The 19407-nt window shown below is 30.2% G+C and overlaps 1 protein-coding gene across 1 annotated transcript in view; it reads right to left on the bottom strand.

Moving 5' to 3' along the window:
- The window catches only part of nAChRalpha4 (nicotinic Acetylcholine Receptor alpha4), a 464411-nt gene that overhangs the window by 130778 nt on the left and 314226 nt on the right, over window positions 1–19407 (bottom strand). The window contains exon 4 of the mRNA XM_076403151.1: window positions 1940–2120. Coding sequence (XP_076259266.1) covers window positions 1940–2120 — 181 coding nt within the window. The remainder of the gene's footprint in view (window positions 1–1939; window positions 2121–19407) is intronic.

Genomic DNA, 19407 nt, shown 5'->3' with positions numbered 1-19407 from the left:
AATGCGTTTACACATCTTAAACTAATTTAACTACTGATTTGTAATGACGATTACTAAATAAATAAATTAAGATGATATTAAACATCCTCGGTCAGGGTTTCTTTTATCTCCTATCTCCTAGTGTCCCTGTTTGTTGGCTATATAAGTAGAGAAGAAATGATCAGACTTCAATCGTTTTCACCATTGTTTTACAGCGTTTACAGTTATATATTTTTTCATTTTAAAAATTCATTTATTGTGTAAAATTGGTCAAATATATATTAATCAGATTATCATTTCCTACAACTTTTTCCCATCATAATGTTACTGTCTCGAATGGATGATGTTGGTTTGGCAATACTATAAACATAAATCTATTTACGTACTTTCGAAATTCAGGTTATTTGACACTGATTTATATTGATATTTACATTTTCACCAATAGATATCGCTGATCAAGGTAGATGTAGGCACCTAATATTTTTCTTTGAAACTGATGCAATAATCCTTTCCTTTGTTGGTGTCTTGATCTGATTAATCGTACAAAATTGTTTTGTCGCTATCCTTACTATTTTTGAATCATCGATTGCTTGTATGATCTATCCACTAAAATAGCCAATGCACATCATCAAATTTTATGCCATTAGCATGTTGCAATGTAGAGACAATAAACCGGTACTGCTGTTACTGATATTTGGAAACAGGGTCGGTCTGTACCAATACAAATCAAATTTTTTAGATGGATTCAGTTGCCACATGTTGCAATATACACGAACGTGTATATCCCGTATCTGTCAGCCGATACTCCTTCTAATTATTGTATATATGTTCTTATTGCTGGTGAGAATTGAGGATAGCCATAGACAATATGATGGGCAGGATTTTTCATGTTTTTTTTTTCATAATAAATGCTTAATGCTTGACAAAATTGGCGGATACTTATTTGAACTCTGAATCTCTTATTAATTATTAGTTATTGCATGTTTTCACTCTGGTTTGATATGCTCATAAGATGTTAACAATCAGCGTTAGTGATATTTATTGTCAAAACTTCCTTTATATATCAAGTAAATACTGGCGCAAAGTGTGACACAAAATAGCAATTATTATTGGAAATATTTGAGTATGCAATATCTCCATATACTTCAAGAAATCCTGTTCAAATTATATTCCGGGTTTTTGGTTTTAGGTAGTAAATGACTAAACTATTTACTGTTATTAGGATTACTCCCATGAGGATGCCTAAGATTTTTTAATTTTACCGTTACAGCACTCTTTTAAATCGATATTGAAATTATAAATAATTTCAACAAATATATAATTAATAATATAAGGATAATTTTTTTATTAATATGATATTATACGATGTCAATAATGAATAAACATTATTTATTGCTATCTAATAATAAGGAGCAAGGCTTTGGAAGAAAATTGACTGTCTATCACTTTCAGTGCAGATACACTCCTGTTCTAAAACATCATCAATTTCTTTTGACGTTGTGTCCACTAAAGAATTATAATGTTCTGGTTGTAAAACCTTTAAAATAAGATTCACTAGAGGTTGATAAGGTTGCAATTACATACCAAGTACTATATATTTAAAACACATTTATTTTATGCATATTTAGACATGTTGATACATAACTGCAAAAATTTTTCATACAAAATTACTTTACGCTTTGCAGTATGAATAGTGTCAGAAATAAAAGGAAAATATCTTATGAAAGTATAGGGCGATTGTATTAGAGCACGTAATAACATTCTAGAACGCTTTTTTATTGTTTTTTTTACATCGTAATTGAAAGTAGTAGTAATATTTCTATTTTAAAGTTTAATTTGATTCCCATCTAACCTGTTAGGTACCTTACATGTTTGTAACCAACAATAGACTGTTATAACATAACCTAATTACAAATAGAAACCTGTAAATTACCCTCAACTCCAACAGAACCCTTCTTACCTTAAACCCGTCATAAGTCCAGCTACCAAATTTCAGGACGCAGGTCTGCTCATCGAACGGAAAATATTCGACATCTATTTCGCAGGAAGACTTGTAAATCGCCGGAGGTTTCCATTCTACTAGACCTTGATGGTATATGGTAGCTTTGGTTGCTAGTGTGACTTCAAAATTTCCATCTGCGCTAAAATGTTTGTCTCTTATAACCTCCTGAACTTGACAGGACATGAATGATAGGATATGGTTCTGGGGAGACATTTATTTATGTTATAGAATGGTGTCGCGGGTATGTGGATGGCATGAAATGAAGTGCAAATGTAAGAAAGAAGCCAGGATTTAAGCTTTGTTATGACTATGTAATGTGTCTAAAATGTGTTTTCTTGTATTTACTGTCGATTTCCAATACTTCACTTTACATAAAAACATATTTTATCCTTTATTTCAAAGTAAAATAATGCAAGGTAATAGCTGGATGTATATTAAATTTGACACGTATCACTTAAGCTTAGAACTTTACAGAAATTTTATGAGTTTGCATAAATCTATGTGTCAGATTGGATACTTAAAGATATTGTGTTTATGTCAAAATGACAAAAACAAAATGAGAAAAAAATCCAATATCAAAAAAGCATGAAAACTTGAATGAAAATGAATGAATGAATATCTTTATTAATATCTGAAAAAAATTATCCTAAATATATCTGAATAATATCATGTTTGTGAGGAAATATTACTGATTGTGCAACTTTATGGGATATATAAATGTGTTTAAAAATTTAATTAAAATATAAATTTAAAATATATAAATAAAAAAACATAATGCATATATAATAACAAGACAATATACACTGCTGCTAAAGAAATAGCATCTGAATGTCACTATTGGTAGTCAAATTATAATTTAATTTTGTGAATTATCAATTTTGTTTCTAAATTTATGTGCATAATTTTAAATAAATAATTAATTATTAAATAATTATATAATTAATTATATTAATTTTATATTAATAAGTCCTAATGCATTTTTGTATATATTCTACTATTACATAATAATGCTTCCTGAGATCTAAATCAAATTAGGTAATTAAATAAGGATCTTAAGGTGGTCAGTATATATGTGATTTAGACAATTTTTTTTATCACTGAGATGGTTGGATTCCTAAGTACTCAAAACACAAAATTCTACAAGGCTTTGCTTTAGTTTTTTTTCCTTACATGTCCATTAAAGTTATTTTCTATTCATTTGGAAAGTTATTATATTCTATGTTTTTTTTTTTTGATTCATGGAATTTTTCGTTTATTTTCCATATTAATTATTGTTACTATGTAACTGAGTTCTATCTAAGTTTGTAAAATTGATCAAATTTTATTTGACAAATTGATTTTTAAATTGTGTCTTTTTCAGTTCTTCTGTTATTGTTACCTAAAGTAATTTTTGGTTTATTAAAGCTATTTTAATTAGTATTTAATTATTTATAAAAAGCCACTGACTGCATCTCGTATTCGTTGTTATGGCTGTTGGGGTTAAAATTGAATTATTGTATTTTCCACTATCAAGCGATATTCCTAAAGGTTATTCATATAATTATCTGCTCTAATCTATCCTTTTAGTTCTAAGATCAAAAATAGCGTTTTTAAGACAAACTATTGACAGATGAATCAGATAATACAAATTTGCTTTGTATAGCAAAGAATTGGTATTAAATTATTTCGATCTTTCGAATCACTTTTCTAATATATAATCTCCATACTAAGCAAAGCACAATATAGATTATTTAAAGAAGTAATTCATCGATGTATATTCCTTCCTTTATAATCAAAAAAGATACATGGACTCATAGATATCGTTAGAAGGGACCCAAATCTTCTTTTTTTATCATATACAGTGCTGAAGAAAAATAATTTTGATCCTTCGTAATAGATGGCGTTAAAATTGCATATCTCTAGTAATACCTATTCAAGCCATACTATAAAGCGTTCAAAAGGTGTCTATCTAAGTAGATCATAGGACATGCTAGAACCAAATTTAGCGTCATGTACTAAGTAAAAAATAATTGAATTATGAAAACGGAGGTTCTAGAGAGAAATATTATTTCCATCATCATGTTCTTTCCATAATTTTTATTTCCGAAAAGGGAGAAAACATAATGAAGGTTGCGGCTGCTGAAGAGTCCAGAAGTTGAGTAACTATTTGAACTATATTTGAAACGAAAGGTTTATTGTAATAAACAATGAACCCTCGGCAATATTAAAATGTAAAAAAATTGTGGTCGAAGTTCGAGGAAGTTTTACAAATGGTTGCAAATGCCGCATTGACACCAAAGGACTATATGGTGTGAGTAGAAAAGATTTGCTCATTATGAGCTGCTCTGAGTTAGTCGAATCATTATTTCGATTCTATGCTATCAACAACTAATGTAATTAGAGTATGCAAGTACAAAAATGACAGAACTAATCAGTAGAAAGGGCGTTGCCCTCCATTACAATAACGATAGTCCGAACATTCCGCCAGTCGCTCGGCAAGAATTTAGAGAGTTTATTTAACTTGACCTACTACCGCGATGTTAAGCTGGCTTCAAATGAGTCTTGTAACAATTACTTAATTCGGTTTCTTGTCCAAAAAAATTACAGCAACATCATGGTTTTGTGAGAAAAGTGGCCAAAGGTCATGTATGCTCAATATTAAACGGCATGTTTTAAACTGAATGTAACTAAATTCGCTATGAAACACATTAAAAAGATCAAGATAACTTGATCCTTAACCCATTATATATACACATACACCGATTCTATAGTAAGTTTATAACACTAACGTGTACATAACTGAAGAGCATAATAAAATTGTTCCTTAAAACACTGTATTCACTATGGTATTAAACTACTACGGATATAACAATGAAATAGATGTAAGTTAATGCCTAAAAGGTCGAATAAACTCTGCGGGAATATTACATTTGAAAGCGGGACGTAATTAAATCCATGTTCCTTGAATCTCAGTTGAGGATATTATATATTTTATTGCTTATGATTACAAGACCTCGTTGGGATCCCTTTCGGGTGCGAGAGCGTAATTTTAGTTTTCTTTGTTGGAGAGCTGGGTGATTTTCGGCTGACTGTGCTGGGCACGTGAAGTCTGATGGATAACAGAAAGATGTATAGAATTTTTCAAATAATGACTTCTATTTCTTCACATTGTAATAATAATAATTTATATTGTGTATATTAATGACCTATACATTAGTTTTTACTGATTTTTGTTTATTTGAAGCTTTATTGCTGAAAATCGGTATAATTTAATTTTTTAAAGTATTGTCCATTGACTACTTTCTCCCATCTGTTGGGGCTACCTATGAAACCTGTCGGAATAAGTAATAATCAGAAGAATAATCAGTCTTGATTATACGGCGGGTGAGGTAGTACTTCCCCATTAAAGTCCAAGTATGTTTTCTCTGGCTTTGTAACATATAGTCGATCGCTGACATGCTAAAGTATAACGCTGTTGTGCCTTTGCTCGCATTCCGGCCATTTTCGCGCAGCGCTCGACTCAAACGCATCAATTGTCCTCAGTAACGATCCTCATTGAAGGTTTAATTAGATTTTAGCAACTCATACTATACCACACCAAGCTGATTCCACCAAATATAGATTATTAACGTGGAGCCATATATATTCGGCTTGCCGTTGATGTTGATACACGACGGAGTGTATCAGATAGATAGATAGATAGATCTCCAGTATTTCAGATATGACGAAACAAAAGTCTTGCACAATTCATCTTTTTTATGACATATTCAATTCATACGGCACAAAATAACCAAGCGTTTGGATGATTGCTATATTCTTCAACACAATGACAAATGTTCATCTCTTACTTCCAAAAATTCTGCATATTCTTGCAATTTAAAAGGATCATCATCGAGTAATGCCTCAAATCATTAACTAACGCTTTTTTAAAGTTTCCGAATAGTGTTCGGCTTAAGCGCAACAATTGCAGTCGATATAGTCCTCTGTGATAATTCCATGGTGTAATACCTTGAAATCCTTGTTTTCAAATGTTTTCGGCTGTCCAGGAAGCTTTCACCACTTTTAAAATATTGAAACCAGAAGTTACATTTCAAAATCGATCGAGTCTGGTTTCCATTAGTTTCACGCAACATTCGATGATATTCAGTTACCTTTTTCTTCGAACAGAAGTAAAACAAATCATTTTCCGCAATTTAGCGAAATGACATTTTTCCAAAACAAATTTTGTTAGATGGGAACATATTTAAAAACGAATATTAATTTGATAGAGGAACAAATTTAATTTTGCATATATCCATACAGCAGCGTTAAGAATAATTATCCTTTTATCCAATAAGGTGTTTTGTTTAATGAAGCGAGTCGGGTGAATATATCAAGTTCAAGGGGACTTCTGAATCATATAAGCAAAGGGACATCGACCATTGAACAATTGTCATGCCGCAATATTGTGCTTTCTATCATACGAAAAGATGAAGTTTATAATTTACTCACTCAGCTTCCTCAATGATTGAATGTGTCATTTTGTAGTCATCGCTTGATCAAATTGTAGAAATTAACGATAGAGCAATGATATATTCATAGACTGTTAAGCTGTCTGATGTATGGGTATCCGATCAATAAAGTATGCAAATCACTGTCTTTTTGTCAAATTTTTTGGCCTCCAGGATGTTTTTTTTTCATGATCGACAATTAAATGATAAAAATCACAATATGTATTTAAATATGCTTGATGTGTTTCACAGGTTCCTTTAAAACCACAAAGGTAATGAATGTCGAAAATTCAATTTTGAGCATATAATCTGCCAATTTAATAATAAACAGAAAACTTTATTAGTTATTTTACGTAGAGATATATCAAACATTTCGTATTAGACAGCTGGCGATGATGATATATTGCTGACAAAAATACACGGAAGCACTTAATAGTTGTTGGTTTGAAGACAGTTTTTATATTTGCCTTTTTGAGAAATTACGTATGAGTCTCAATATTCAAAGGAAGGTTAGTTTTCTGACCAAGTAATTTGGACGGGGTTACTGTGGCAATGCTCACAGCAGGTCTTTCATATATTCTGTAAATCATAATAATCATCAATTCATAACTGGCGCTCAAGGGGAGGGTCCACCCCTCAACCAATGTGCTGCTATAGGTCCCGCAGGACTACGAACATTCTTCAAAAATCTTGCCACTGATGCATCTATGTATCTTTTATCTAAAAGGCCTACTTCGCGTTAGAAGTCGGTGAAGTTGCTAAGGCCTGCGGTGGGTTATGATTCTAAAGATGTATGAAGAGCTCATCCTCAACGTCAGTGACATTCATTTTGTTGATTGATTCATTCGTTTGACCTTTCTCCATATATTTCATATATATACTTTTTGAATATTGTCGTTGGTATATTTACTCCTGTCGCTCAGCAAAGTCTGCTAAGTATTTGGTCATTTCAATAGGCCACTCTTTCTAGTTTTAGTTAATGCCTGACATCTCTATTCAATGTTCACTACATCTCTAGATCAATTAGTTTTGTTTGTTTTCGATTTTCTACTATTTGTACCATTTGTCCAGGGCTTATATCGTTTTATATCGAGCTGGTGGAAATACCTTAATGGAACACAACTGCTTCAAATATTTGCTTTTTCTAGTTTTTTAAGTGAGTGTTAGTTATAGTTTTGTTCTTGTTTCTGTTTTGTTCTAGTGTTAGTTGGGAACTTATTTGTCGCTTCAGTTTGAAATTACATCTGATATTTTAGATTTTGTGAGTAGCTCCAGATACGATTGATTGTATGTGACTTTTTACACTATTTCCATATAATTTGTTTGATCGCCTGTAATAAATACAATAACTTGAAGTATATATCGCTTTTATTTTTTTCTTATTGACGCACATATTTATATATATATATATATATATATATATATATATATATATATATATATAAATGAATATGTCAGCTGAACCTTCGTGTAAAGAATATCCATTATATTTGATACCGAGATTATGTTGTATTCCATTTCCATTTTTAAAAGCTCCGAATAGATTTTTATCGACATTTATTTACTCGATAGCGAGACACCATCGAAAATTTATTTTTATAAGAAGGGGAAGAAAAGCGAGAGCGTTCTTACTATGACTGCGAGCTGAGTTGGGTGGCGGCTATTTTTCTTCGCGATAAAACCTTTGGGTCATTGAATTTGAAACTCTAAAGGTATATGGGAGAACAGGATAAAAATATATCGGGCATTACTCAAGGAAGGACGAGAGGTCGGGAAGTACACTTTCTGCTTCCTACAGAAATAGAGCCTTGAGAGGTAGCGTAAATATGAAAGTAATTTTTAGAACAGAAAGGGAGAGCTGGATAACAAATAGAATTTTTTATTAGGCATAAGGGAGTTTTCATTTAACCGTATTTTTTTTAGCAGAGGTCTTTGACTCTGCGTTTTAAGATATACTCCGGAGAAGTTTGTTTACTATTAATTAAAAGCTACGTTGTCTGAAATAAAGTGCTTGGGTTTCTGTATAATAATTTGTCATTAAAGCAATGAAATATTTAAAACTTTAAAACATGTTTCAAATACTATATTAGTAGAATATTAATTTTGTTGTTTTCGTAATCATAAAAAGTACATATCCAGATAGTTATACTAATAATTGTATATGTAAATAGAAAAAAATTGGTAACTAGATATTATCTGACAGAAATAGAAAATGTATTTACATAGTTGGCTGATTTAAATATAATATACGAAATACTAAATGCTAATTTTAAAGGAATGTACCGAATGAACTTCTGACTTCTTTTTGAATGAAAACATGTGTAACATGTGTTAGTTGCTAGCGAACCTGTCACCTTTCTGAACGATTGGTTGCCTCGACGTTAAATTACCTATATATCTAAAAAATATTTTGATTTATTGAATAAATATCCTGCTATATTTTCAATACAAGATTATAGCGAGATGAAAAGTATATTGTGTTTAACAACAGATGTTTATACTCTAATCAAAATAGAAATATAAAGATTCAGCAATATTCTTTCAATTAATGCAGAATCAGAAAGACTATCATATAAGCTTAACACTAAGATAATTTTCTAGGTATTGCTTAAATAATCAACGTGATATTAAACAAAAAGTAGTATCATGTTCAAAATCAGAGAACTGCAGGCAGTTGGTTAATCCCGACTTGACTTAAAATCAAAGAGATCAAAGATCAAAATCAAAGATCGATTTATCGGTGACATTATAAAGCCTACCTGAGCTTAATGGCGTGTAGATATGGGGTTGTGATTAGATAATAATAAAATCGACTGGTAATCGAATGCTGCCGAAATAAAGTTATTTATGTAATTACTAATGCTTATCGATACATAACCAACGAAGGCCTGAACGACGACCTCGACATGAAATGAATCTACAAAGTTACGGAAGATTCAGATTAACATAGAAGCGCTACAAATACTGGACAATGCGCCGGAAATCAGAGTCTTATTTTAGTAAACAAGCTTCTATTAATTTTAGTTATTTCATAATTTATAAGTTAAATTTAATTTTAATCTGGAGAATAAATACTGATGTCTGTATCTGGCACCCGTCTTACTTATGTATTAGTGCAAGTACAATAATAGTAGAACAGTAGAATAATACTAGTGAATTAATTTGTTAATTAAGTCTATCTAAATTAATTTTACCTCGCTATTTGAATAAATCTTGGCACTTGGAGGCGGAAATTTTGACACGGTTAAAGCTTGTATTAATGTCCTCATATTTAGGTAAAAATTTTTATGTCATATGCACTACAAAATAATAAATTTCAATGGAACGAAATACCCTGAAATCAATAAATCAAGAATAGCCGTTAGATGGGTGATACAAAATATATAAATAGGTATTTTAGTATATACGCTAGATTATTCCACTTTTCTATTGTTCGTAAATTAAATACGGACTCGTGCAAATGCAAATTTTTAAAGTCAAGAACGGACACAATCACAAAATGCCGGCGGACAATTTGAAACTGGAAAACAAATCCTGAAAGAGCCGGCTTGGTGGCGCAGTGGCAAAGGCGATAGGACAGTCCTCCTACTGTTGCGATAGCCTGCTGGGGCATGGTCGTAAATTTATGTTTGTAATTGTTTAATATTTGTGAATGTTCTAGGCAAGAGTGTAAAATCCGACTAGGAAAATGATCCCAGTCATGCCAGTAACCAGGCTGGGTAAGACCAGATGTCTTCTGGGATGATTTCTAAAGTTGGTCACTCGCCAGTCGGTAGGCTTAATGCTGAGGACCGTGGTTCGGAATCCACTTTAAACTTTAGGCCCAGTCCAGATAAACCGATAGTTGGTTAAAGTAGATTTTAAAATATATTATAAAAAATCCTGAAGTATTACATTTCAAACAATATTAAAACGTAAAGTGTGTGGGTCAAAACACTCACTCACTACTAAAGAAAGTTATTTGATTCTAAGCTGTGAAATAATAATAATATAATAATATTTAAGACTTTGTTTGAAGTTTCGGTTATTTCCGTATTGTTGAAACCTTTTTTCGTAGAAAGAAAAAAATAATGTGTACGCCTTATCGGAAAATATATTATACAGCTGTGAAACAAAGTGGAGAAAAAATTATTCCCAACATTGTTTAGCAAAATTCTAGAATAACAAGAAACGTTTGTTCTCTTTCCTTACAAGATATTTAGAATTTCAAAATCAGCTTTTAATTTAATTAGATGTTTGGTGAATAGAGAACTAAGAAAAATTATTTTGCTTAAGGACTGATAATAATTAATATGATTTTGGAGACATTCTGGGATTATTGTACTACATGTAATTTTAAAGGTTATTAAGATTTTTCTGAAAATTCTAGTAGTATTAACTTCTGATTTATTTCAGATTTCTTTAGTAAATTCATTTTTTAACAAGGCACTAACCGAAAAATTTAGGTAATAAATATAAATGCGTTAATTTGTGGATCAATAATTAATTAGAACTTTGCAATGATTATTAATAATTTTAAAATAGCTTCATAAGATTTTAATTCCTCATTTGGTGGTGAGTTGCTGGCTCCCACTTGGGACGTATTACAAATTATAAAACTGTAGATAAAGAAAATCCACAGGAAGACAATTAAAGATGAGCCATCTGCAAGGGTGAGATTGAAGAGTGGATTAAATAAGGGAAGAACGATGCAATTTTATTTAAAATTTATTTAGATAAATTATTCGTTAATTAGCATGGTGTATTTATTGTTTTTGCGTTATATTTTAGGTGAGAACATATGTACATATGCTGTTAAAATAAAACAAACTACATAATTTGCATAGATGGAACACATAGAATACATAGAAGTTATTCTTAATTATTAACAGTATATTTGTAAATATTTTAAATCATTGATACATAGTGTTTAACGATTAATACAATAAATTATGTGACTATATGACAATTTATACTTTGAACACTTTAATAATTATTTTGATTATTCACGTTATGGACCTAATCTTTTAAAAGTAATTGTAAATACATTCTCTTAATTATTTTTAAATTATTTTTGAATTGTAACAAATATTTACCTAAATTGAAAAAAAGAATGTTGATTCTATAGTTGTAAATACATTTTTTTAATTATAGAAAATAATTTAATTGATTGTGTCCAGTACTGTTTAAATATACATGCCAAAGTCAAATATTAATCTCAAAATAGTTTTATTAATTTCTCTATTTTAATACATAAACATGTATTACTTCATTTATTATATGATATTTGTGCTTAATCATTAATGTAAAGAAAGATCATTTCTGATAGTTGTGATACTTTGTTACAAAGTTAAGTGGTATAGTAATTTAAACTTATCAGTACTTTGTTGACTATTGAAACCTAATTTAAATTAGGTTTAGTTCAATGCCATTCAAAGGAAGTTAGTTAGTCATAGTTCTTGATATAGTTTGCATATATTTTAATATGTTTTAGTAACATATAATTTTTAAATTATTTTAATTACCCTATTACGAGAGAAACATAATAACTTAATAAATTTTGTTCGAATTTCGACCACAGGGACATTACTAGTTTATATTAATTTATTAAAATATTTTTCTAGTTTTGTGAAGATATATTGAAATATTTAAGACTTGATGTTTGTGTTAACGTTTAAGTCTTGACAATAAAAAATAACTTTATTTTTGTTCATTGAAAACTTGTAGTACGCTGATAATTTTTCATTCTGCCCTCGTATCTATCCAAACGAAATAATACAGTAGAACAAAGCGATGACTATAAGATCAATTTTTGTCAAGTCCTAGTTATAAGGTTGAATCATCATGAAAAGCTTGACGCTTTTACATTTCTGTAAACCCAATAAGTACCGAGAAAAGATATGTACTGTTGTGGTGATTTTCGTAAGGTATACTTATCCTATGGACTATAAGGTCACAAAGTAAATAGTGATTACGATTCTCACCTTTAATATTGATGAAAATAGCTTAAAATAAGCTATCGAATTAGTTTAAAGTATATGTAAAAATATGTATGTCTTTTATTGACTGTCTTTTATTATTTTTGCTATATTCATGAATTGTTCTAGACATTTATTTTATATCTTTTTCTATTAAGGCATCAGCTTCTTCTTATTTCCGGATTCTGACCCGGTTTCCCTTCTGGTTTTCATTAATTTTAAGCTACATTGATTATTTTAATGTATGACTGGTTCAGTATCCAGAGAGACTTCAGTACACAAAATCTTCAAAGTTAAAGCATGTATCTAAGTTTCCACTTATCGCGCCTCCCTCTCGAATCGATATCAGAACATTCCCCAGTAATAAATAATCGTTTAAGCGAAATTCCAGAGTTAGGAACTTTGACAGAAATTCTTAGACAGGTAAGATTTTATAGATGCAACTTATCGGGGAGTCGTAGCTATCGTATTACTTTAGGAAATTGATAGATAGGGCCCAGAAACTAACTCGCGCTTACGTCAAATTAGAGAAATAACTTCTTATCAGTGCCAGTGGTAAAGTTTGGTTTACTTTCTAGGTCTGAAAGTTTTCAATTACAACACAGGGTGGTGGTGATTTCGTTCACCCAGAGAGAATAGGTCAGATAAACTTACTTCGTTAATGTTCAATAAATAACATATCACCTTTTGTTTGTTTCTTTTTATATGTCGCAGTTAGGTTTATCATTTAATTTTTCGATTGATTAGTGGACCATATTTAGTGGGGTCCTGAATGTTGCTAACATTACTTAATTGAGAAACTTATGAAGTACCGCGAGCAATATTTGAACTAAAATAATTATTGTGCATTGAAAAAAATAGACAAAATAACTTTTCAATAAAAAAAAAGTGAGTTGAAATAATTCATTGGTTAAAGGTACTGTAATTATTCTTTATTGAAGTAACGGGCGAAGAAGTGATATTATATTGAAATATTGAAAGATGCGATTCTATATATTTTGTAAGATGATAAAAGAGTCGTATATATATATATATATATATATATATATATATATATATATATATATATATTTGTCTATATATATATATATATATATATATATATATAAAACAAAATTGATTTACAAATTTAACAGTTTCGAATATTGCTAAACTGGTTACTGTTATTTTCATGATAGGTCCCTTTAACTGGCACTCAATTGGATTCCAAAAAAAGTCAATTATCTTTTTAGTTAAACGTAGTTATATAGAACTTTTGGATTAAATTTCCAAAAAAGTCAATATTAATCGTGAAAATTCTACGGTTTATTATATTCAAATATTCACTGGATTATATAATTAATAATCAGTTGCAGATGATTAATTTCTGCTGAGACATCTATATCATTGATATGGTTATGGCCTTCGTAAGAGGTTCATAATTTTTACTATGTTGTAGCTTATATTTACTGTAGATAGCTTACTATAAAGTTACTAAAATTTTTGGGTATTTCCAGTTTTTCATTCCTGGTGATTCAATTGCATTTCTTATTTGGAATTATCTTCAATTTGTAATTTATTCTCCAGCAGTAAAAGAGCTTTTGTATTAACTCATTATTATCTAATTTAATAAATACAGAATGCTTCAGTAAGAGAGGGTCGACATTAGAATTATATGAAATAAGCTGAGGTATTATGGAAATATTTTTTAATGAAAGCCCTTGTGTGTCATTATGTAGGAATTCACCACTGTTCAAATATTCCCTGAGCTGTCTCACATTTCTATGGATCTTGGGTCTTATCTTGGGTTTGAATTTAACTAATGGCCAGAGTTATGTTAGCTCTAAGGGCGCTGAATTTTAGCTTATTGGCAGAGATCAGATATTTCAAAAAGGGCAGTATAGAGGAACAAAATTGCACGCCTTCTGCAACAGACACTCGTCCTCGTCCCCTAAAATCTTCCACTCAGAATGTTGTATGTTAAGGCAACTGAAAACACGTCAAACTTTAACTTTTCTTGGATACGTTGGTACCTGTTGAGTGTAGATTGACGTTGATTTATATATGGTTACATTTATACATATACGATATATAGTTCCCTATACAATTATGCTTGTTATCATAGCTATTGATATTGAAAAAAGCCCTCGTCGTTAAACATTGAAATAATTTGGTGCTTTAATGAACACTCATTCTGAAAATGAAGCTTTATAATATGAATGCACACGTAACTGGTAATGTTTATTAGTGACAAAGGTGTCTCCAACAGAATATGGCTTCCATAGGCTGCTAACATAACTTCCTTTTTATGAAAATCTCCTATATTATGAATGGTCTTCAATATATTATAACATATCTTAACTATCGCTATAAGTACATATTTTTATAAGACAAACTCTATATTTTATCACTAGATTTCTTTATGTTTTCTCAACATTCAGCCTCCTATTTCTAAATAAAATTCCTACAAAGTACATGAATTGATATAGTCCTTTACGGCTGATACCATACCGTCAAAAGTTACATTAGGCAGAATTTGCATTGAAATGTGCAATTATTTATTGGCCGATAGCGTTATTGAATAGTGTACCAAAATAGCGTTCTCCAAGAGCATGTCCTTGTAGTTTGGAGTGAAAGAGAAGTATATTACTACGGTATATATATATATATATATATTATATATATATATATATATATATATATATTATATATATATATATATATATATATATATATATATATATATATATATATATATATATATACATAGATTTGTGAGTTCTAATTTTTAAAAATCCACAAACTGGTTATTAATTTTTCCAAATTGATTTTCCAGAAGCATTTTTTAAAATTAATTTATAATATTGATTTTAAATATTTCTTTGATCGATCTTCTCAATCTACATAAAACGATATTCTTGAAACGGTTTTCTCAGTCTGAGCTGTAGCCAAAATTTCAACGAACCTACACAGGGAGTGACATGAGTCGAAGAAAAAAACGGCGAAAAAATAACAGTTTGGAATAACTTCACATATAATAAGGGTTACACGCACTAGTTTGATTCATTCATATTCAATTCCCCATTATTACATAATAGAGATATTTTTTATTCACAGTTTTATTTTTTCTTTTGCATTACCAAACTACTTTTTTATTCAGCTTTTTAGAATATATTTGCATACCTTTACCTCAAGTGTATAAAAGTTATTATATAGGACGAATTTTTTAATATATAAAAGCTGATAATAAGGTGTCACCATTACGAAAGTATATTTAGGATGTTCTTATAACCAGATGTTTAAATCAGTCATCGCCTTTATCCATTTTAATATTATTTAATTTTTTTTTGATTACAGTAATTGTTTAAATTGTGTATTCTGTTAAATTTTTCATTAAAATATTTTTCTATAGTCAATTGAGTTATTCAAATATTAGTTGGTTTTAACAAGAAAAACCTCAAAAAATAGCCCATTTTATGGGCTGCAGGAATAATGGGAAAAGATATGGTTCGATAAAACAGTTTGACTTCCTTCGTCTTCTTTATTGCAAAAAAGTTTTACAAGTAATTTTCAGATTCAGGGCAATTCCTTTTATATCCCGGAGTCAAGATTTGTAGCGGCAGTCTAGGGCCCATATCCCACCCATAAACCTAATGCTTCGTAATACCGTTTTCACATCTCTTCTAGATTGGATAAACTTCGACGGAGTGTTAGAAATACTGCTTATACTTGGCGATGAGCTTATAACTTTATATTGTCAATATTATAATTATTGTAACATAATAAGTTTTGTCAAAAAGTATTTGAAATTATTAAATGTAAAGGTTTTCAATAAGTGCGGATCGATATAGAAATGGCATGAAACAATCGGTGTGCGAGATAGCAACGAAATTATTATTTCTTACTTGAAAGGCACATATAGTCTATTCAAAACAGTAGTGACACACGTGACCTGTCAGAACATCGCACTGTTGACGCAGCAACTCTAAGTTTTAGTACATATTGGCACTGACATATAAGAAAATTATAATCTAAATAAAATAATTAAACAATGTCATATATTATAATTTATGTTAACATTATAGTACATTTAATAAATGAAATGACTTACATATGAAGTTTTTTCCACACTAGAATAGGTAGAGTTCTAGGCGCTCTTTTTATCTTGTGGTATTCCACGAAGGCCTAATCCACCTAATTAACAATTGTATATATGAGTAATATATTTTAGTTTCATTAGAGAGCATATTTATGTTTTATGCTTAGTTCTTGTTTCTTCCGATGCAATGTTTCATGTTATGATATTACTATATTTCTGCTTAGTTTGTCCTGATACTACTTGTATACATCTTTCGTGATAAAACTACATTAACATCACTGCGTTCTCCTTAATGTATTTGCCCTATCTCTAAAACAGTTAATATTATTTCTCTCCTCGTACATTTTAACTAAATGTTCATTATTCCGAATGTATATTATTCCGAAAAATAACACACAAGCTCATAAAGCTCTCATACTCTATAATACAATTTCCTACAATTAGAGTATATTAATTGTATCCTCTTTTATCACCCTGTCTTGGTAATTATCAGCATTGAATCATAAACCAACATTCATAAAGTTTTGTTTAATTACTGTCACTTTCACAAACACTAATCAAGTTAATAACCGAGCTGTTTATTTACAATATATCAAATACTTGCTCAAGGTTTTAGCATTTGTCAATTTCTTCTTCAATGTATCTAATCGAGCTCACAGAAAAAAGTGTTATTTTCCACAATGCCACTTTCCAAAAATCCAGACAGTTCTGATTTGAATATCCTCCTCAACCTGAATATCTATTGTAATATTTCTTTGCCATTATCAACTCAATTGGATTAAAAATGCAGTGATAGGTAGGAAAACGTAATAATCTGTAGTCATAACATTCAGTAATCTGATCCACCAACCACCAACTTTTCATAATGGTTCCTGTATGTATATTAAGGTCTAGCAATTGTTCTAGCCAAGGAAGATTTTTAATGATAATCTAATACTCCTCAAACCCAAACTGAATCTGTTTGTGTATGTGTATGTGCGCATTATCACCTTGGAATATTGAAGTTTTCATGAAATATGCTAGTCATAGTAAGAACTTCATCATTGGCCAGTGATGTGAATGAGAGGATTAGCTGAATACCACGATACTGTCGTTCAAATCATAAAGGAACCTTCCTTTTGCCCGATTGTAGAAAGCAAACAGTCTGGATGGTAGCGTTCTTTTGTGTTACACAAGTGCGTTTTGAGTTTTGCTGTAATTTTTGCAGCGGTTAGTTCTTTATTGTCTGGTTACAACGCTTTTTAATATCGACGGTAAGGGTAATGTCGAACATAATGGCATGCAATAGAAATATACGGATTATTTATACGGAAGAAGTGTTGCTGAAATGCCAAAAGATGGACATGATGTTAGTTTTATCTTGTCTATCTATGACAGTTGCAAATGCTCGTTAGCAAAACCTGAAACTGGATTTTACGCTTGTTGACATAATTATTCCTCTAAATGTCCTCATGTCTAAATGTGATTCGGCCCAAAAAAAAACGATGGTCTTAAAGAACACCGATTTTGATAAAAACGATTTATATGAAGGTTGCGTTTGTGTAACTCAAGTAGCTTGTTATAGATATTTGGTAACTGAATAACAACCATCAAAGATAAATAACATGGCAAACACAGACTACCCACATCCCGCCCATATTGAAAACATGCATACGCTTAAAATGTTCAATAAGTCTCTGTAGATCTATAAATAGAACAATATTTTGTGATCTCAGGCATATTTTCAAAGATATTACAAATATATTTTAATTCATTCAATACAATTTTTCTGAACTTGTACTGAACGGATTTCCTCCCTGAGGCAATAATATATTTTTTGTTTTAATTTTTACAAACTTTTTGTAGCTACTTACCAACCTATTAACATCATGACTAACAAGATTAATTAGAAGAATAAGTACTGTACGTGATACGTAAAAGTGGAATTAAGTTTTAAAATAGCAAATAAAAATGTCAACAATTAAAATTGTCAGTTAGTATATTGTATCCATCTAAAAACCAGTAGGCTTGCAATGACAGCAGACTTATAAATAAATGACTACAAACTAAAAGTTGATTTCGCACAAGATCTATTTTTGTCACCGTCAGTTTTAGTAGGCCATAAAAAGCTTCTTTTTGAACTTTTGGACCATCCAGGTCTATCTTTGTCATTGACATTAATGTCATTTAAATAGTTGAAATAAATACCGACAATGGGTATATGACGAATTAGCATCACCATAAATTTCTAGTTGTGGTGTTTGGCAGATTTCGACGGCATATTTCTGCATATTAAATATCAAAAATACTGAAGGAAAATGCAATTTTGGACGCTTTATGATAGCGTCTGTATACACTGAATATGTTAGTTCTACCAAATAGAAAAACCGTTTTTATGTGGAGAAATAAGAAAACTATAGAATTTAACGTTAAAGATGGTTCACCAATAGCTGATTGGTTATACCTCGCAATTTTTCAAAAGAAAGATCCTTTTTGGTCGATGCTTAAGCTCTGTTACTGCAAGCTTATTTTACTTTTTAAGTTTTTATTCAATGGAGTTTGAAATTCCGCATCTTGAACTGTTGATTTTCGATGGTGTTGGTACTAGAGAAACTGACTGACTGATATCGCCATTTTTGTGTCTATTTGGATACTTAATCGAATTAAAATTTACATTAGTGATTACTTTTGATTCTCTTTTTACGAACTTATCAATATTTATGAAGAGCATATCTAAAATAAAAGAAAACGACTGGAATTAAAATACAAAACAATGTATTGGTTATTTGAAAGAAAATTAAAAATTTTCGTACATAATAAATTGCTGTAAGACAAGCAAATACTAAAATTTTTATGGATTTATGGAAGTCAATTATCGGGATGTTTTGCGAGAAATAATATCAGTATAACACGTATTTCAGAAAAAAGTCCAGAGAAGCATTG

This window comes from Rhynchophorus ferrugineus, unplaced genomic scaffold (assembly GCF_030347505.1).
Source record: "Rhynchophorus ferrugineus isolate W39M unplaced genomic scaffold, kcgeb_rfMv2 rfM4, whole genome shotgun sequence".
Lineage (NCBI taxonomy): Eukaryota > Metazoa > Arthropoda > Insecta > Coleoptera > Curculionidae > Rhynchophorus > Rhynchophorus ferrugineus.
The sequence above is the reverse complement of the archived record's forward strand: the minus strand, read 5'-3'. Positions and strand labels throughout refer to the sequence as shown.